At 46.8% G+C, this 21,531-nt stretch overlaps 1 protein-coding gene across 1 annotated transcript; it reads right to left on the bottom strand.

The window, feature by feature from the left end:
• Positions 1 to 17,383: 17,383 nt before the first annotated feature.
• LOC125943423 (uncharacterized) lies at positions 17,384 to 21,269 on the bottom strand. Its single transcript, XM_049662727.1, has 4 exons — positions 21,082 to 21,269; positions 20,843 to 20,956; positions 19,903 to 20,343; positions 17,384 to 17,393 (listed from the first exon to the last, which is right to left on the bottom strand). The coding sequence occupies exons 1-4, from the start codon at positions 21,267 to 21,269 to the stop codon at positions 17,384 to 17,386; spliced, it is 753 nt and encodes a 250-aa protein (XP_049518684.1).
• Positions 21,270 to 21,531: the final 262 nt, after the last annotated feature.

Genomic DNA, 21,531 nt, shown 5'->3' with positions numbered 1-21,531 from the left:
ATTTGTGCTATCTTGACAACATTGTAGTTTTCGCGCCCGACTTCCCCACGTACCTCGAACGCCACCGGCGTGTTTTGACGTGTTTATCGAACGCCGGCTTACAATTAAACATAAAGAAGTGCGGATTTGCTGCACGGCTACTCACGATACTTGGCTATGTCGAATCAAAGGACGGAATTCTCCCCGACTCCGACAAACATCGCGCCGTTGCCGAATCCCCCAAGCCAACGTCCATCAAAGAATTGCGCAGTTTCATCGGTCTATGCTCATACTTCAGACGCTTCATTCGGAATTTCGCCGCCATCATATCGCCCCTGACGAAGCTCCTAGGGAGCAACAGGCTCCTCACCTCGTGGTCATCAGAGTGCGACGAGGCGTTCACGAGTCTTCGTCGTTTCCCGACTTCCCCCCAATTTTGCGCCACTACGACCCGACGGCCGCTACAGAGGTACACACAGATGCCAGCGCTGTTGGCCTTGGAGCTGTCCTCGCGCCACGCAAGCAAGGGTTCCCTGAGTATGTTGTCGCTTATGCCAGCCGAACGCTTACGAAAGCCGAGCACAATTACACCGTGACAGAAAAAGAATGTCTCGCGATCATCTGGGCTCTAACTTCCGGCCATATTTGTATGGCCGCCCATTTGATGTCATCACGGACCACCACGCACTATGTTGGCTGGCGTCATTGAAAGATCCATCCGGTCATCTTGCACGTTGGGCACTTCGCCTGCAATACTACGAAATCCGCGTACTCTACCGCAGCGGGCGACACCATTCGGACGCCGATGCCCTCTCGCGCTCTCCCTTGGTTCAGGGCCTTCGGAGTATACACTGTGGGGGTATAAAGTTCCATTATGGAAGGTAAACATCCGGAGTGACTCGTCAGGGGGCCCGGAACTGAGACGGTTGATGATGGAACGTAACGCCGGATCACGCCGCTGTTCATCGCCGAAATGAATTAACTGAGATATAGAAAGGACACAGGCATCGGTGTCAGGGTTGGTGCTGTCGGGTGGATCCACGGGATAACGGGACAGGCAATCCGCGTCCTGATGTAATTGGCCAGACTTGTGGATGACGGAAAACGAGTACTCTTGTAATCGCAAAGCCCAGCGTCCGAGACGGCCTGTAGGATCTTTCAGCGAGGAAAGCCAGCAGAGTGCATGGTGGTCAGTGACTACCGTGAATGGGCGGCCAAAGAGGTACGGCCGAAATTTGGAGATTGCCCAAACAAGGGCAAGGCATTCACGCTCGGTAATTGAGTAGTTGCGTTCTGGGGCAGAGAGCAGGCGGCTGGCGTACGCTATGACGCAGTCACGACCATGCTGGCGCTGGGCAAGGACGGCTCCGATTCCGTATCCACTGGCATCCGTCCGAACTTCCGTAGGAGCAGATGGGTCGAAGTGCGCCAACAGAGGAGAAGTCGTCAAAAGGCGGATAAGCGCAGAAAATGCCTGAGCTTCGAGATGGCCCCAGACGAAAGGCGTATCTTTCTTGAGAAGGTCGGTGAGCGGACGGGCGATGTGAGCGAAATTTTTGACAAAGCGACGAAAGTAAGAACATAAGCCAATGAAGGAGCGAACGTCTTTGGTTGAGCAAGGTGCAGGGAAATGCTTCACGGCGCGAATTGTTTCTGGGTCAGGTCGGATTCCTACACCATTAACAAGGTGGCCGAGCACTGTTATTTCGCGGCGACCAAAATGGCACTTGGATGAGTAAAGCTGGAGACCGGCGCTGCGGAACACTCGGAGGATGGCGGACAGGCGCTGAATATGGCTCTCAAATGTCGTTGAGAAAACAATAACGTCATCTAGGTAACATAAGCAGGTCGACCATTTGAAGCCACGAAGGAGCGAATCCATCATGCGCTCAAATGTGGCTGGCGCATTGCATAGGCCGAAGGGCATAACTTTAAATTGGTATAACCCATCAGGTGTCACAAAAGCGGTCTTCTCGCGGTCCGTAGGATCTACGGCAACCTGCCAATAGCCACACCGCAGGTCGATGGACGAAAAATAACTCGCTCCGTGGAGGCAATCGAGGGCATCATCTATACGTGGCAACGGATATACGTCTTCTTAGTGATCTTGTTCAGCTGTCTGTAATCGACACAGAAACGCCAGGTGCCGTCTTTTTTCTTGACAAGCACAACTGGGGATGCCCATGGGCTAGACGAAGGTTCTATAATGTCTTTTGCAGCCATCTTGTCGACTTCTGTTTGTATAAGCGCCCGTTCAGCAGCAGAAACACGATAAGGACGGCGATGAATAGGGTTTGCGTCGCCTGTGTCGATTCGGTGCATGACAGCCGTTGTCTGGCCAAGTGGGCGGTTGTCGAAGTCAAAAACGTCCCGGTACGACGCTAACACACGGCAGAGCTCATCAGCCGGCGCAGGTGAAAGGTCCGCGGCTAGCATTTTGTTGAATTCACTGGTAGGCAAGCTGGTGGAACCTGCTGAGCACATCGGACTCAAAGTCGCCTCAGATGTTAGCGTGGATATTTGACAGTCGCTGAGGGATGCCAACGTTGCGAGCGCAATTCCGCATAGTAGAACACGGGCGGATAAGCCGAAGTTCAGCACAGGCAGATAAGCTTCGTTGTTGACAATTTCGACAACCGTGTGGGGTAGGGTCACATTGTGTGCCAAGACAACGTCAGTAATAGGGGATGCAACGTAATCCCCGTCAGCGACAGCAGGAGAGGGCGTCAAAAGAAAATAAGTAGTGGATTGGGGCGGAACACCGGTGCCGCAGTCGACGAGGGCTGAATGTGTCGACAAAAAGTCAATGCCCAAGATCACGTCGTATGGGCACTGCTCAAGCACAAGAAACTGAGCGCTCGTTGTATGGCCAGATATAGTAACGCGGGCAGTACACGTTCCAACAACAGTAGGTGTGCTTCCATCGGCAACTCTTACTGTACGTAGCACGGCGGGTGTCAGGACTTTCTTCAGCTTCGCACGAAGACTAGAGCTCATCACCGAGATCTGTGCACCAGTGTCGATAAGGGCCATAACACTAACACCGTCGAGTTGGACTTCGAGCAAATTAGAGCGGGTAGGAACTGTCAGACGAGGATTTCGAGGCCGGGTCGAGAATGCAGCGTCACCTCCGGGCGCTGCACTCGTTAGTTTTCCGATGCGTAGCGTCCAGAGTTGGCAGGCGACGGGAAACGGCGGGCTTGCGGCGAAGGGAATCGGCGGGCTTGCGGTGAGCCAGATCGGCGATCGCGCGGCGATGGTGACCTGCTGTACACGTTGGTGCGAGTGTCGACGTCGGGCGTGTCAGTCGGTGGGGAGCGCGACGATGTTGCACGGGAGTAGCCTTCAGGACGAGGGTTCCGGGTGCTCCAGCCAGTCGGTGACGTCTGACGGCTCCAGCAGTGTCGCGCAATATGCCCAACTCGAGAGCACGCGAAACATATTGGGCGATCATCCGGCGTCCTCCACTCAGCGGGATTGCGGTATCGCGAGTAAAAGGGCTGGTTCCGCGGCGCAACTGGTGGAACTGGTGGTGTGACTTGTGCGACTGGTGGCACGCGAACAGCGCACACAGAGGAGAGTCCCAAATTCGCGACCTCCTGTCGAACCACGGCTTGAATCAATGAAACCATAGGCTGGTTGGCAGTCGAGACAACGGGCACGAGAGGGGCTGGTGACATTGCTTCTAGTTCCCGTCGAACGATCCGTGTCAAAGTGTTCGGAACCGGCGATTGTGACGTAGGTAGTGGTTCCTCACATGATGACGATGCGGCAGTATTGGGGAGCCTGGTGAATTGCTGGGCGATACGGCGGTGTTTAGCTTGTTCGAATCGCCGACACTCTGTCACAATAGCATCCACGGTGGCACAGTTCCTGAATACTAAGAGGTTGAATGCGTCATCGGCGATCCCTTTGAGTATGTGTCCGATCTTGTCCGCTTCGGACATGTTACTGTCAACTTTACGGCAAAGCGCTAGAATATCCTGAATATACGAAATGTATGATTCAGTAGATGACTGCGCACGGGAGCCAAGTTCTTTTTTAGCGGCTAGTTGACGACCCAAGGGCTTGCCGAACAAGTCATTCAGTTTTTCTTTGCAAACGTCCCAGCTGGTCAGATCGTGTTCGTGCGTCTCGTACCAGACGCGCGCGGTTCCTTTCAGGTAAAATATCACATTCGCCAGCATAAGCGTATCGTCCCATCTGTTCTGTTTGCTGACACGCTCATACCATGCAATCCAGTCCTCGATGTCCACGTTATCTGTGCCAGAGAAGGTGCCCGGATCCTGCGGAAGCGATAAGATGACAGATGGCGGGGACGACTGCTGCACGGTAGGTTCCGGCGCGGTGCGTGCTTCAGTGGCCATCACCGAGGAAACAACGCGGCGACCACTTCGGAGTTCCGTGCTTGGGTGATGGGGATGAACAGGCAGCGTACCCAGCACCTCCACCAGAAAATGTTGCGCGAAAACGTATATTTACAAATATTTACAAAATAGGCGAGTAGCACAGGCGTAGCAGCAACCATCCAAGATGGCGAGGAGCAACCTCTACTTCCTCTTCTTCAGTGCCGGTCTAAACCTGACCTCTGCTTCAGTGCCGGTCTTCTTCTGTCTCGCGTCATTATGCAATGTCAGATACCCTTGATCCAAATTGGCCCGACGAGATACCCGTGATCGAAGTTGGTGCCACGATTGCTTTGGATCCCGGTTCGCTGAGCTCTCCAGCGAGATGCTGTGAACCACTAGACCATGCAAACTATCAACTCATCCAGTTGGCGCAAAAAGGGCACATATGCAATTTTAGATATCCGTCATCCAAGTAGGTCTGACGATTGCTTTCGAACACTGTTCCCAAATAACAGCAGCACGATGCTGTTAACCACTAGATCATAGACTACCCAGTGATCCAACTTGGCAGAATAACGGCACATATGCAATGTCAGATACCACTAATCCAAGTTGGCCAGACGATTGCTTTCGGAGCTGGTTCCCTGACCACAACAGAGCGATGCTGTGAACCACTAGACCACAGACTACGCAGTGATCCAAGTTTGGGGGAAATTGTGCCCGTGATCGAAGTTGGTTTCACGGCGGCTTTCGAACTCGGCTCCCTGATTACAGCAGCGCGATGCTGAGAACAATCATGCCCGACTATCCAGTAATCCAAGTTGGCGGGAAAAGGGCACGCATGCAAATATAGATACCCGTAATCCCAGTAGGTGCGACGATTGCTTTCGAACGCTGTTCCAAAAATAAAAACATCGCGCTGCTCTGACCCACTAGACCGTAGACTACCCAGTCATCAAAGTTGGCGAAAAAACGGCACATATGCAATGTCAGATGCCTGTGACCGATGTTGGTGCCACGATTCCGTTCGAATGCGGTTCCCTGATCACAGCAGCGCGATGGTGTGAACCACTAGACAATTGACTATCCTGTCATCCAGTTGGCGCAGAAGCGGCACATATGCAATGTCAGATGACTGTGGTCCAAGTTGGTCCGAGGATTGCTTTCGAACCCGCTTCCCTGATCACAGGAGCTCGATGCTGTGAACAAAGAACACGTTATGTTCGACCCTATCATGTCTCCTATCACTGTAGGGGACAACTTATAGTTTTTGCTGCAGGCCGACCATTACTTCCACGGCCGCAGTCCCGTTTCAAGGACGCCGTCAACAAACACATATACCCCCGCAAACTGTGATGTGATCACCAGCTTCATGACGAGATGCGAAGAACGCTCGTTAATTCGAAGATGGGAGGTAGCGGTTGCAAACACCTTGTGGTGTATATTGTGAACCCACTACCGGTGAAACCGTGATTACGTGCAGCTGTACGTCGCATCTTTGTGTGGAGAGCACAATTAGCTGCACGGCGAACTAGCCCTGGACATGAGCAGTATAGTGGAGGCTGTTCGGCACGGTGTCACTTTGATTCCGGCTGCAGAGTCGAATCTCGGCAGAATAGCGTGCGTTGCATTTGGGCAGGAGAGACTTGGGGTGGGAACAGGTGTTAAGGGTATAGTGCCGCGCAAACGAGAAAGTCTCTGTTGAAAAAACACGGCTTGCTGCTGGAGCTGCAACGTCGAATACAACAATATAGTAACTTGGCTAGCTGGTTCTCTCAAGCCCCGCCAGCGACACACAGGCTAAGTTTGTAAGCAAACGGATCAAATGCAATCTGTTGTGGTTCTTCAGCAAATGAAGAACTACATGCTTTTCATTTTTAGCGTCCTTGACGCATTTTACAGGTCCTGTGTGTTTATCGATTGTGCATTTCGGAGGCCACTCGCTGGCTTCGCGGCGGCAGTGATCGATGAAACCAAGTATTGTTACGAAAACGCGATGCAGGAGTCCCGCTGTAGTACACGCCTTAGAAATAATTCGTTCCAACGGTGGCAATGCGTTGAGTCGCTATATTCATTCAGTTCTAACGCATCAGCGTCTACAGTCATAACAAGATGGTTTCTGTCTCAATTTTAGGGGCGAAGCTCCTTAGGGTGTGGGTCTGTCCCTCCTCTGTAGTATGTAGTAGTAGGAGTAGTAGTAGCAGTCGTAGTAGGTAGCCACGTCTACTTTTATGAAAAAAAAAATTCCGAAAGTTGTGTCCGTAGCGCGGAATCGAACCAGGGACCCCTCGCTTCCGAACGCGCGGCGCTAAACACTACGCCACGAAGCGCACATGGCCACACGCACCACGATGACAATAAGTACCCAACAATAACGAAAGACTGCGCGTTTCTAACGCGTTTGTGCTGCCCAAGGACATTAAATGTCCTTGGGCAGCGCGTTCGAAACGCGTTGAAGGCGGTGGCAAGTCAAGTTCAAGTCGAGGGCGTTTATGAATACGCGGGTTATACTCTCTCAGCAGTCATGTGATGGCGTCGGCAAACGCGGTGCACGTTCCGGCATGTGTAAACGGCTGCCTAAGACACTGTGGCCTCTCACCCTTACTAGAGAGTACTGCACGTTTCTAACGCGTTTGTGCTAGCGTCCCCTTAAGCGGGAGATGGTGCAATTATAATGAAGGGCGCTGTTATAAAATAGGAATGACGTCACATATGGCGAGTGTCATTGGTGGAAGTCAATCGTTCGATTTAGTGCGGCGAGACTGGGCGAATTACACGGAAGATTCACCGTTTACCGATGATTCCCTCCGGAGCTTCGCCCACTCATCATCATTCACCCCGTGGATATGCGGTGTTTTTTTTATTTATTCTACAATCTGCAGGAATGAGGCTTTAGCACGATGAGGTTATGAGGCACGCGACTCGGTAAACGCATGTATTTGTAGAGGTATATGAATCGCCTAAATAAGTTCATACAGCTGGAAGAACATGCTGCACCCAGCCTTACGCATTCTCACTGTCGGATTTTAAGATTGTGGGAACGGACGACTTCTCAACCCTTCATGCCGGGCATCAAACATGAGCTGTGAATTAGCATTTGGTGACGCGACGGTGGAGTGCGAAACCTTTTGCTGAACGCAAGGACAATAAAATCAATAATATACCTAGGCTTTGTGGTCAGGAAATGCGCGATATGACTCAATGACCAAATTAGCACCGCCCCCACACACAGTTGCACAAACCCGGTGAGGCAAATAACATCAAAGTTTTACGAAGTTTGGCACATACTTCATGCGCCCAGTAATGCAGGTTGGGAAGAACGACGTTGATTGAGCGGTGGAATAGAAGTAGTAGCACATTCCAAGGAACAGAACTTTGCGGGAAAACGGCGCATATACAGTCACATATCCTTGTTCAATGTTAACCCGACGATTCCTTTTGAGCGAGGTTGCCTGATCACAGCTGCGCGATGCTGCGAACCACTGGACCATAGACTACGCAGTGATCCAAGCTCTGATTTCGGAGTGGCTGCATCAACTCCATCAAGTTCTTCTATAAAAACACTCGATATACTTAGCGCAGCCTTCAAGGACTGGGTATTTGTGCCACCAAGGCCTATCATCAAGCTATGCATGCCACAGCCATTCAAAGATAATTATCCAGATTGTACATTTATTATCGACTGCACCGAAGTTCGAACTGAAATGCCATCAAAGCCTGACTGCCAGCACATAGTCTACTTTAATTACAAGGGAGGCTATACATTAAAGGTCCTTGTTGGTATAATTCCAAACGGAATGATAGCCTTCATGTCAAGGGTATATAGTGGGCGGCAGACTGATTCCTTTATTACCTAGGACTCTGGTTTTCTGAACCTTGTACACGAAGGCAACATTAACTTGAGCGATAAAGGTTTTCCGAGTATCCGGACAGATGTGAAGGACAAAGGTGGTGCCATTTTGATGCCTCCCTTTAACTTGGGAGGTGGCCAACTTCCTCAAGAAGACATGGATGCAACATATAAAATTGCATCTGTGCGTATCCATGTCGAGGGGGTTATTCGCAGGCTGAAAGTGTACAGGATCCTGCGCAACACAGTGCCCTTGACTTTGGTACCCCACATGGACAATGTGTTCTCGGTATGTGCTGCCTTGGTCAACATGGAGCCACTTATAATTCGAAAGAAAGAATGAGTGCATTGTTCGTTATACTTTGCAAGTGAGTTTTGCATGCAGAGGGAATTTAACGCATAAATCAAGATTACTAGTGTTATCTCTTGCACACATGCTAGTCAAGTTAGCCATCATCATTAGCCTATATTTATGTCCACTGCAGGACGAAGGCCTCTCCCTGTGATCTCCAATTACCCATGTCTTGCACTAGCTGATTCCAACTTGCGCCTGCAAATTTCCTAACTTCATCGTCCCACCTAGTTTTCTGCCGTCCTCGACTGCGCTTTCCTTCTCTTGGTATCTATTCTGTAACTCTAATGCTCCACCGGTTATCCATCCTATGCATTACATGGCCTGCCCAGCTCCTTTTTAGGGGCTGGGCAGGCCATGCCCAGCCCCTAAAACTACTACTACATACTACAGAGGAGGGACAGAGGGTGTGGGTCTGTCCCTCCTCTGTACTATGTAGTAGTAGTAGTCGTCGTCGTAGTAGTAGGTAGCCACGTCTACTTTTATGAAAAAAAAAATTCCGAAAGTTGTGTCCGTAGCGCGGAATCGAACCAGGGACCCTCGCTTCCGAACGCGCGGCGCTAACCACTACGCCACGAAGCGCACATGGACACACGCACCACGATGACAATAAATACACAACATTAACGAAAGACTAACATTAACGAAAGCGCGTTACGGCCCGTGTAAGAAGCTGGTGTAAGACGCTGTGGACTCTCCGCCTTACCCCCGTATTCATAAACGCTCCTCGACTTGAACTTTACTTGCCACCGCCTTGGGCAGCTCGTTCGAAACGCGTTGAAGGCGGTGGCAAGTCAAGTTCAAGTCGAGGAGCGTTTATGAATACGGGGGTTATACTCTCTCAGCAGTCATGTGATGGCGTCGGCAAACGCGGTGCACGTTCCGGCATGTGTAAACGGCTGCGTAAGACGCTGTGGCCTCTCCCCCTTACTAGAGAGTACTGCACGTTTCTAACGCGTTTGTGCTAAAGTTCCCTTAAGCGGGAAATGGTGCAATTATTAATTAATTAATTAAATTGTGGGGTTTTACGTGCCACAACCAGTTCTGATTATGAGGCACGCCGTAGTGGGGGACTCCGGAAATTTGGACCACCTGGGGTTCTTTAACGTGCACCTAAATCTAAGTACACGGGTGTTTTCGCATTTTGCCCCCATCGAAATGCGGCCGCCGTGGCCGGGTTTCGATCCCGCTACCTCGTGCTCAGCAGCCCAACACCATAGCCACTGAGCAACCGCAGCGATGGTGCAATTATAATGAAGGGCGCTGTTATAAAATAGGAATGACGTCACATATGGCGCGTGTCATTGGTGGAAGTCAATCGTTCGATTTAGTGCGGCGAGACTGGGCGAATTACACGGAAGATTCATGGTTTACCGATGATTCCCTCCGGAGCTTCGCCCACTCATCATCATTCACCCCGTGGATATGCGGTGTTTTTTTTTTCCTAGTGCACTATAAAGTTACAAATGTGGCATCGTGATGCACCGGCGAATTCCATTTTTAATTTTTCAGCGAGATCTCATGCAGTTTATTCATCTGTAAAGCGTTTTTAGTTGTGTGCTTGGTGCACAGCATGATTCAGTTAGGTTGTTCTGCCCTGCAATATTACTTTGTCTCTACTGTATACACAACTGTTTTTCTTTGCATATATATGGCTTGTGCCTTCAATAAAGATTTCATTTACCAGTGCAGTCACCCTGTCCTCTAACCGTTGCCAGATATTGTACCTCGAACCCTGAGGTGGACATTGAACAAAACTAGCCAGCTTGTCATCTGCTATCCTTTTAACCCTCTTGAAAATCACATTGTGTGTTTCTTGATGTATTGTGTTTCAGGTATCGGCAAGCTTCTAGAATAGACAAACAATATGATTATTGGGTCTACGTTTTTAATTTGTCATAGAAAAGAACGTTTTATGAAATGCGGTAACCTGTTGAATTCCAAGCACAGTGCATTCTTGCAATGCTAAACATGCGCAGTAATGCGATTGTTAAGACAAAAGCAAATGTTTATGTGACATGATTAAAAACCTATGCCACGCGCAGGTAGCAAATGTAAACTGGCATCCCCAACAACATATGTGCACTAAAAATACTGCATGTAAGCATGGTATGTTGCCCAGCATCATAAATTCATGACACCATATTTTTATTGATTTCACGTATTTCAGACTAAACGCGTAAAGGTAAGTACATTCAGACACATTAAAATTGCATTCAAACATTGCATATAAAAGCAACTGCCCTGTCCAAAAGAGTAATAAAATATTGGATATAGACTAGATACATAGTAAAATCAAACAGGCACTGTACTTTCATTTTCAAAGCTTTGGCATATCTGTGCCCACTGAACAGGTAGTAACATAAGCATAAACACATATTATTCGAGTTTTTATACCTGGATGGACCAACTTTAAAATATCACAAATGATAGAATAGATAACTGCACATATTTTCTCCTGCCACGTGAGGCCACAAAACATTGCATGTAAGCTAGACACGTTACACATATTGGAGACACTGTATGGATATTTTCAAAGCTGTGGCATAGCCACGCCATCTCAACCGCTATTAATGTAGACCTAAGCACTATGTGGATGCAGTACACCTTATAAACATCAGAAATTATAAAATAAATACTAAAGTTTTCTACAGGACACTGTGACACAACTATATTGCATGTAGACTAGACCCACAAATCTTTATGAAGGCACTGTATTCACATTTTCAAAACTCGGGCATGTCCCATGCCAACTCGTAGGTAGTGACAGTAGAAAACACTCTCCCACTTCGTCTACCAGTATGCAGCAAGAAAAAAAAAAAACATCACACATGGCAGAAATGTATAAATGCATGTTTATTCCAGAATTGCGTGGCACTAAAATATTGCTTGTAGACTAAACACATCACGCACGCAAATTAAAATAAAAGCACTGCATTTTCAAAGCTCTGGCAATAAATGACTGTGCTTTAGAACATTCCAACTTTTGAAGTGCATATACCCCTAAGAATTTTTTAAGCCAACTAAGAATATCATTTCAAAAGAACTTCTTCTTGGACAAGTTGGTGCTGATATTTCCTAGGTGAACTTGTCTGTGGGGCGAAATGCATTTTGTGAAAAGGTGAACTTGTCTGTGGGGCGAAACGCTTTTTGTGAAAAGGGGACAGAAGAGAAGAGACAGTGAAGCGCCAACTGGCGCTTCATTGTCTCTTCTCTTCTGTTCCCTTCTCACAAAATGCATTTTGCGCCACAGACAAGTTCACCTAGGAAATAAGCATATCACATTGTGAGAACATAAACATTTTGCAGGCATCATGCCAGCAATACTTCACAGAATACCTCTTTAAAGTTGTGGACCTAAAAAGGAAAAGTCACGCAATGGAAACAGTTAAAATAATATTAAAACAGAGCAGGTACAAAGAACTTGAAATAAAAATACTCCATTTTAGGGATGAGCTCCCACGAAAAACGCTTCATCCCTCTTTACAGCAACTATTACACACTGATCTTGACTGTACACAAAGAGCAAAACTTTCTGCAAATTAAGTACATTTCGACCTGCAACTGAGTGTAGTATTGATCTACATGTAAAACGCGGAAACGCTTTTCTGAGATAACCCCTGAATAGACTTTAATGAAATGTGTTGCAAACAGAATTTCGATTGAGGGCCTGAATTAAAAAAATATATATTTCCGCGCCTGTACTCCGATGAATAAGGTACAGGTGCGGCAATATGCAAGTTTCAGAAAAATAGAAGCACGAACTTTACAAACTCGTAGCTCTGCGCCAAGAACAGGTACCGCAGTTGCAACAGACTTCATCAAATTTGGTGCAGTAGTTGCCGAGAAAACCCATTTATCCTTTTTATGTATTTAATTAGGAGCCCTTGAGACCAAAATCCAGAGTGCACACAGCAAACGAAACAAAACAGGAATGTAAATATGAATGTGCAGAACATTGTGCTTACTCTAACTCCACGTCATAAAGAGCGTCGTCCTTGACTTCCGAAACGCACTTCCCCTTGGCGAGGACGAAGTCGTCTCCGATGGACTGCACCGCGTCAACTATACATGGCTAAGCAGTAGCTGGGCTTTCGCCACATTGCAGCCGCGAAAATACTTGTCCACCGCACAGATCTTCTTGAAGGCCGACCTAAGCGTGAACATCGTGCACGTGCGCGCTATGAGACCTGCGCAAACACGTGCAGTGCGGCAGGCAATCAAGGCGGCGTGAAGGTGAAACAGGAGAGGGCGTACACCCACTGGTTGAGATTTTTCGCCGCATGCGGCGCTCAGGCCGGCGCGCCAGCGCCACTCGGCGGTGCCGTTGTGGTCGCTTTCGCCAACGTGACGTAGCGTGAGCGCTCGTGTTACGTCGGACTATAAACGGCCCTTGACGACCACAATATTACTGAAGTTGTTGCTACCTCTGACATCGACATCGCGCCCTTCTCAGCCGCTCTGGTCCCTGTGTCGTGTCACTCTGTCGCGAACTCATCTGTTTTGTTTACGCCGTCAGCCTCTTGTGCGAGCCGTCGGAACCTTCTGCTTCCTTTTGCTGTCGTCACTTTTTGCGACGGTTCTGCTGCCGTTTACGCGTGCACTCCCTCCGCGTGCCCTTCATCCATACTCTGCGGTGAGTGCCTGGGGAGCTCTGAATATTTCGACTGCGTCCTCCCGGCTAAAATGTTTGACGATGCGGTATGGCTTCCGCTTTGCGCCGTCACTCATGCCGACGCGACCGATGCTCCTGTGGACGTCTTGGCTCATGCCGTCGACTCAGCACTCACACCTATCCAGCATGCGGAAATTATCAAGCTCCTCCAGCTTTTTCGGGCCTCATTCGACATTGGCAACCGTCCTTGGGTCGAGCGTCAGCAGTCGTTCACCATATCGACACCGGTCAACAAACCCCTTTGCGCCAGCGTCCGTATCGTTTGTCGGCCGCTGAACGCCGAATCATCGACCAGCAGGTTGACGACATGCTGCAGCGCAGCATCATCCAGCCCTCTAAAGGCGCAGATATACGCCGTGCCGCGCGCGCGCGCGCGCGGCACGGCGACGTTACGTCGGCTGAAGCACCACCCTCTACAGTCCGACGGCACCCGACCGCTGACGTGACCGGCGGCTCCTGACGCGCTCGGACGTCGTTCGGCTCCGAATAGAGACGCCTGCATTTCGCGCCGACCGCGCCGAACACGTCAGCACCGAGCGCCCTCTCTCGTCGCTGTCGCTACTCATCGCCAGTACAAAATGGCCGCTTCCAACGAAAATGTGGTGGACCTCTCTGGTTCCGTTATCGAGAGATTTTTGGACGCCGTACAGCAGCATCCCTGCGTGTATGACACAAAACGGGTGGATTATCGCGATGTGGATCGCAAGAACAACGCCTGGGAGCTGATCCGCTTGTTCGCCGGCCTTTCGACAGGTGCGTCGATGTACTCATACTTTGTTTGCATATTTGCATACTGAAACGTGGATACTTCTCCGAGCCTGGTATGCAATCACCGTTTGTTATTATACCTCGTTTTTCCTGTTTCAGTTGAAGAGTGCCTCAAACTGTGGAAGCGACTGAGAGATCGCTACACACGTGAATTGAAGGCGATTGAGCAAACCAAAAGCAGCGGAAGCGGCTATGTTTCTCGGCGAGCGTGGGAGTTCGCAGAGTCGATGGCCTTTTACAGAGATTGCGGCCGTCCGAGAAAGTGAGTTATTATTCATTTTCAGAGTATTATTCATTCATTTGCTGCTTAGTGTTTTGTCTACTTTGATGACTATATTCCGAGATCATACGTTTGTTCGTTTTCTAAAAATTCCCCGCATGACACTGCTGTTATTCAGTGAAGCAAACCTAGCTTGCTCTTTACGTGATTGTGATCCACGTTGCGCTTTGCATTTATCAAGTTCATGTCATTAATATTTTGTTATGTGTGTTCATTTAGGACACATGAGTTTGCTGTAGCTGGTCGCATCTGCCCTTTTCCTTTTTTTTAGCACGAAATGTTCAGGGTGCTATTTTTCTCATATCGCTTTAGTCCTTGCACGAAACTGTAAATTGAACATTGAATACCTCGACAGAATTGCCTGTCTCATTGGGGTTAACTACGACTGTGCACGCAACTTTTCAAACTCTTTTTTTCTGAAGTGTCTACAGCGATGTTATTCTCTATATACAAACAATATTATTTCTCCAAAGAAGCCTTCAGCATTCTCAGTGAGCGACGCAGCCAAATGAAATGGCTGCAAAACCAATTTTGTTTGGCCTTACAATAGTGCGCACCTGTTTTTCCTCGAATAATGTCAGCGTTTTCTCTGCAGAACTACATGCAGCATAGAAGCCCCTTCCTGCTCGGGTGGTGATGATGTTGGCGAGACCGCCGAAAGCATTTTATCAGGAATGTACAGCACACCACCGTCACCATCAGCAGTTCAAAGCTTTCTGGATGCTCCACCCGAAATACCATCACCAGCAACGCCGGCATCATTGGCAGTACCACCAACGTCAGTAACCGAGCGATATAGTGAGGCTCCACCCAAGCCAAAAAAAAAAGACAAGAAAGACAGACAGTTTTGAAGATCAACTTTTGGGCCAACTTGAGAAAAAAATGTCTGAGAATGAGGCATTTGGTTTTTCTGTAGGCCTAAGTTTGGATAAGATGCCACGTAATATGGCATCAAAATGTAAAGTTAGAATTATGCAGCTCATTGCAGATCTGGAGGAGGAAATTGATTAACGTGCAAGTCAATTAATGCAGGGTTTATAGCCCCATTTTTTAGTTTAGCTACCAAGGCACTCATATATATAAGATGCGTGCATGTAGCTTTTGTTTATGTTAACGATTTAATATATTTGTTTGCTTTTTATTAGTGCTATGCTTTAATACCCGACTTATCCATACAAAGAATGCAAAATTCTCAATTTTATTATTTTCATTTCTTCTCCAGAACTGCATAATTGCTTGAGGTATAAGCCTGTGATATGCTATGATGTTATTTGCGTGGACTGTGATATTCTGCCATGTAGGCTGTGATATGCTGTTAACCAATCGTGTGATAAAATAGTACAAATATTAACGCTGCCATGTAGGCTGTGATATGCTGTTAACCAATAGTGTGATAAAATAGTACAAATATTAACGCTGCAATATTGAATCTAATTTTCACGAAGTACAAAACTGCATCCTTCTAGTTCAGTCCCTTTGCGTACTCGGTGACACTTCCTTTAACCATTTTGTGGCTTGCAGGGTCACAATTATCCCACTCTTTTCAAGTGCCGATAAATGGACAAGGGTGCACCTGCGTACCATATTTTAGCACGATGAATACTCCCCAACAATCTAAGACACTATTCAGTGTGTTTTCATCTTTTACTAATAGGCCTCCTTGGTGTTCTGAGTGTTTTTACATGCACAGGTGGTGCTGTTCGACGAGGCTCATATTGACAGCAAAATTTTTATTTGAAAATCTGTTGAGCTTTTCAGCCTTTTCCATTAGCTGGCTCAATACTTCTTGAAACAATCTTCAAGTTCTATGCAAGTTTCCTTATACGCCTAAAATACTTAGGTATGGATACGTACCACATTTTGTCTTTTTACAGAGCGATTGGTGCAAGTGTGTACTCCTTTTTTTCTACAAACGCAGCAATCGCAATGGCTGGAAAGTTCTGTCATTCCATTTCTAAATTAAAAATTAAATAATGGGGTTTTACGTGCCAAAACCAGTTCTGATTATGAGGCACGCTGTAGTGGGGGACTCGAAATGCGGCCGCCGTGGCTGGGATTCGATCCCGCGACCTCGTGCTCAGCACCCAACACCATAGGCACTCAGCAACCACGGCGGGTAATTCCATTTCTAGTCATTCTGAGTGCAGTTTTAGTATTTGTATGCATGTGATACATGTGCCGAGCTCGCACCTTATAAGGGGTAAACCAGAGCAACATCTAACTCGCTAAATGCCTTAATCAGATCGATTATTTAATCACTGTACTTCGTGATCCGAGGTAGTACTTGATGTTCAGCACCACATAGTGTGAAACAACGGGTACTTGTTTCTTGATAGTCATGTGTATTTCATTACTAACCCAGATATCATAATTGCATTAACTCAAGAGTTATATTTGTCTTTTGTATGGCATTTTCAGCATGACATGATTCAAAAAGTGCAATATTTGTTTCATGCGTTTGTTTTGCATTAATATTTTGTTTTTCGAATATGGGCATTTCCCGCAATATGTGATACATATGTAATACTTATTTCTCATGTTATTGTGCGCTAAATGAAGCGCTCTATTTTTGTTGCATTCAAGGTATTTTTAGCATTATATAGTACCAAAAGTACAGCATTTCTCTATTGCACAGCTGCATTTGTTCAGACAGTAGTACACAGCGTAAGACTGCAACGTTCAGTTCCACTGTGACGATGAATGTCTCATTCCACATATTTCAGGGCTTCTACTGCCATTAAATAATATTTATTCAGCTTCTTCCAACGCAATATCCACAAGGAACAGAGAAAGGACAAGGGAAATGCCAACTGACAGTTGTAAAGAACACACATATACAACATCTGAAAGGAATTTTCACAGTGTTCTTGCATTTTTTCTTGCACATGTTGCATTTTGTATCTCTGTTGTACAGAAATAAGTGTTGTTGTGAATAGTTGGTTAAATGTAACTGATCTTGATTTTGTGTATGTTTCATTTCAAACGTTTCATTAAATTCCATTTTTTTTCTATGTGATGTTTTCTATGTATGTGCATGCTGTAAATATTTAAGCAACCTGCTCACGGAACACAGCGATGTACACTTCATGTGAAAATGACATGCACAGAAGGAGGGCCCGAAGTTAACCTGTCAGGCAGACCTGGTAAAAAGCACATTGGGTTAGCTTTAGTGACAATGCAGAAAAAAAAGACCACATACACATGATTAACAAAACCAAGCCCCTCGGTTCCCCTTCTCTCGTTAATGCAGAAAAAAATACATGTTTACATGTAAAATACAGTTCATACGCAAATTCTAGTGAGACAAATCACTGGCATATATAAAGCCTTTTAAACAGTAGTTCTTCACCATGAAATAGAGAAAGAAAAGTTCGAGAAAGGAAATAGTAAGCTCAAAATCGTACATAATTAGAGGGGCCAAAGTAATTGTTATGACGCTGGAAGAGGAAAAAGTAATATTCTGGGATTCTGAGGATATTCTGAGGAGAACTGGGATTTCAGCACCTCTGACAACGTTCAACTGCCACGGCAATTAGCCTTCTGCAGACATGAAATAATCCGCTATTTCGTCCCTCATTGCCATGGCAGCTGAAGTGGGGCGGTTGTTTGATGGTCGGCCCAAAGTTGACCTGTCAGGGAGACCTCCTGTTAAAAGCACATTGCACTGGTTTTATATTTGAGACATCAAAGTGACAATCCTCAAGTACATAACTTTGACCTGATGTTTTGAATGCCTGGGTATGACAGGGTTAGTTGTTTATGTTCGGTCCCTTTTTCATGCCGAAGCTTGTGTTAAGAGAGTACGACCAAATACCTGTACTGTGATATGCAATCTCATTTCAATAAAATATGAAATTCCACATGTTTTATTTTTATTTTATTTAAAAAGTCCTTACAGGCCTCGTGAGAGGCATTGGGTAAGGGGGGCATCACAAAAAAGGAAAACAGCATGCATAATTGGTACATAATGTACATGCACGATTGACTGGCATAATAATGAATAATTTCCTGCGCACGCTAGATGATTACACAAATATAACAAAAGGTACAGTTCACATAAGAATAGGCAATTCAATGTTGTATACATAAGAATACAAAAATAGCAACTACAACAAAAAATATTAATGGACCCATAAACGGAAGGGTTGCATCAGTATTGCATAAAAAAGATATTGCACTGGTGACGTTCTAATCAGAGAAAAAAAAGAAACATAGTAATACAAGAAAAAGAGCAAAGTGATACCATAAACAAAAAAGCTAACAGAAGGCATATCACGAGGAAACATAAGAAGAAAGGGACACGCATTATTTTTTTCGAGATTACGCAATGAAACGCAAGATGAGCAGCTGGCGAAATTTGTCAGGATTTTTTTCGGAGACTATGGAATCAGGAAGGGCATTTCATAATCGAATGGCACGGGGAAGGGCCGACTAAATGAATGCGTGAGTGTTCCCGTATATCCGAGTGAAGCTGATGTGATTATGTAGCCTGCGTGATGTGCATGGTGCAAATTCAAGCCGCAAGGAAAATTTCCTATCTGCATGAACGTACTTATGAAGCAGAGTTAAGAGAGCGAAGTCACGACGGATACTGAGGGGTGAGAGTAAAATATCCAGTTTTATTTGCGAAATACTAGAATTGTATGTATAGTTATGAGACAAACCTTGCGGCCCTATTTTGGACAGATTATAATAAGCTGGTTAGGTTCTTATGGTAAGGTGACCAGATTGGAGAGGTGAATTCGAGCTGCAGGCGAATAAATGTTTGGAAAGCTAGCTTACGGATGTGGGAGGGTGATTTGCGCAGGGTTCGACGTAAGTACCCCAGTGACCTTGGGGCATTAGCACATATGGTAGTAATGTGATGGTTCCAGGAAAGGTTTGGCACGAAATGAATTCCCAAGTACTTGTATGAAGTGGCTGGGGAGATCAGGTTATTTATGTGATAAGAGAACGTAGAGATGGAGTGTTTGCGAGTAAAAGAGATGACTTTACATTTAGATGAATTTAGGGTCATTAACCAAGTGTTGCACCAATCAAAAATAAGCTGAAGATTGTTTTGTGATAAGAGAGTACGAAATGAGATTGCATATCACAGTACAGGTAAATACTTGTACTGTGATATGCAATCTCATTTCAATAAAATATGAAATGCCACATGTAATGGTATCAGCTCCTCCTGACAACACTTAGCTGCCATGGCAATGAGCCTTCAGCAGAAATGAAGTAGTCTGCAATTTCATCCCTCATCGCCATGGCAGCTGAGGTAGGCCGGTGGTTTGATGGTGGTGCACTGCAACCAATTTGGGCAACCATGCGCGCCGCCACTCTCCATCCTGCACAGTCTCCTCACATGGCCTGTCCCCATAATTATCAGGACAGTATGCATTGTCAGCCATCAGGGAATTGTGAAGGACCACCGCTGCTTTTATCATAGAGGTCAGGAGCTCTGGCTCACCCTCCACTGTACCCAAAAACACTCGCCATCTCGAAACTAAGATGCCAAAGGCATTTTCAACGCATCTTCGGGCTCTTGAGAGGCGATAATTGAAAACTTTTTTTCTTTCTTCTAACTTTCTCCTAGGGTAAGGGCGCATCAAATAAGTTTGCAAAGGGAATGCTGCATCCCCAACCAAACAAACTGGCCACCTAGAAACTCCTGAAGGGAGTCCCAGGGTTCTCTCTTCTATGGCTCTCTTGAGGTCGCTCTTTCCGAAGAGCGAGCCGTCTGAAAGCCGACCTTGGGCTCCTATGTCGACCATAATAAAGCGATAATTCGCATCTACAACAGCAAGCATTAGTAATGAGTGGTACCCCTTATAATTGAAACAGTCTGACCCACTGTTGTCTGGGCATTTGATAGCGAAGTGTTTGCCGTCAATACTTCCTATCGTATTTGGGAAATTCCACTTGTCTTCATAATCTTCTCTTATTTTTTCCCACTCTCTCTCACTTGGGCACCCCAGCACAACAGGCTTCAGGCAATCCCAGATTGCTGGAAAAGTCTCCTTTAGGATCCCTGCCACGGTGGAAGCATGAATTCTATAGCTGATTGCGATGCCTTGCATCGATCCTCCAGTAGCCAGGAATCTACAAAAATATGTTAACAGAACAAGTGATTCATATTACTGTTCAAATGCTTATCACAATGAACTTTATTGCTGCAACATTAGTAATAGGGTGAAAAATACATGCATCGTGTTTCACAATCAGGACTAAGAACAAGGCCCGAGGGAGTAGCAGAGAACTAGAATATTGATGATCACCATATTCATCTCTTTAGGCAGCAAAAACTTTTCGTAAAAAGTTCCTTCCTTTTTTCCCTTTCCAATGGCCCGCGTGCTTTCCCCGTGATTGTCGAAAGGTCGGCTCTCCTCGCAGTTCATGAGCATTGCGGTTGTGGTTGATGAAGACACATGGAAAACCACGAAAAAAAAAACGCGCGCGATATACGTTGCATTTATACGTTGCTTCCGAAAATCACGCGAGGTGCGCTTTGAAGCAAATGATGTGGCGGATGAACGTGCAAACACGGTACGCATGCACGCAGTCGCACTTGCTGATTTCTGGACAAATACGAGCATTTTACCTCAGTGTGACTGCAAGTCTTTCTGCTGGAGAGATGGACCTCCTATGCGTTGGTGGGTGCAGGATTCTCTCGTAGACGAGGCCCAATAGCTTATCGAACGAAGCCTTCGTCATCCTGCGTTCAATAAATAAACGGAAATTCTGCATGACAACACTTCAGCACGAGCAACAGCAGTCCGAAGGGTACTTGCAAAACAACGGAAAAGCAGCACGCGTTATATGTATATACGTTCCATTTACCTGAAATACTTGAAATGGTATTCCGGATCATTCTGTCGAAGCTCCTGGACGAGGTGATGGTACTCGCCGTACCACGGACGTTTGTCAAATATTTCTCTTATGTACAGTGACCGCCTCCTCTTGCGGCGCAAGCGCTGCAGCAGCAAGGCGATGATTATATTTCTTCGTGCTGGGTATGTCCACGCCATCTGAAGAAGGAATCCGACTCCTAACACGAAGTGCTAAAACTGGAAACGCTGCAGTCGCGGTCAACGAAAAGGCGCGAAACCTCCGTGCAAGTGAGCTAGGAGGAGCAGGGTAGGAAAGGAGCGAGCAGCTATGGGATTGCTTCGCAAGTTTTACGGCAGGCGGCGTGCTGTACTCTGCGCATTCTGCGCATGCGCTTCGCCAGTCGCGCGTCGCTGCGCCCGCCAGACTGCGTCCGAGTATAGGGGGGTCGGTTTTGCACCC

Source organism: Dermacentor silvarum, chromosome 2, assembly GCF_013339745.2.
Source record: "Dermacentor silvarum isolate Dsil-2018 chromosome 2, BIME_Dsil_1.4, whole genome shotgun sequence".
In the NCBI taxonomy this organism is placed as follows: Eukaryota; Metazoa; Arthropoda; class Arachnida; order Ixodida; family Ixodidae; genus Dermacentor; species Dermacentor silvarum.
The sequence above is the reverse complement of the archived record's forward strand: the minus strand, read 5'-3'. Positions and strand labels throughout refer to the sequence as shown.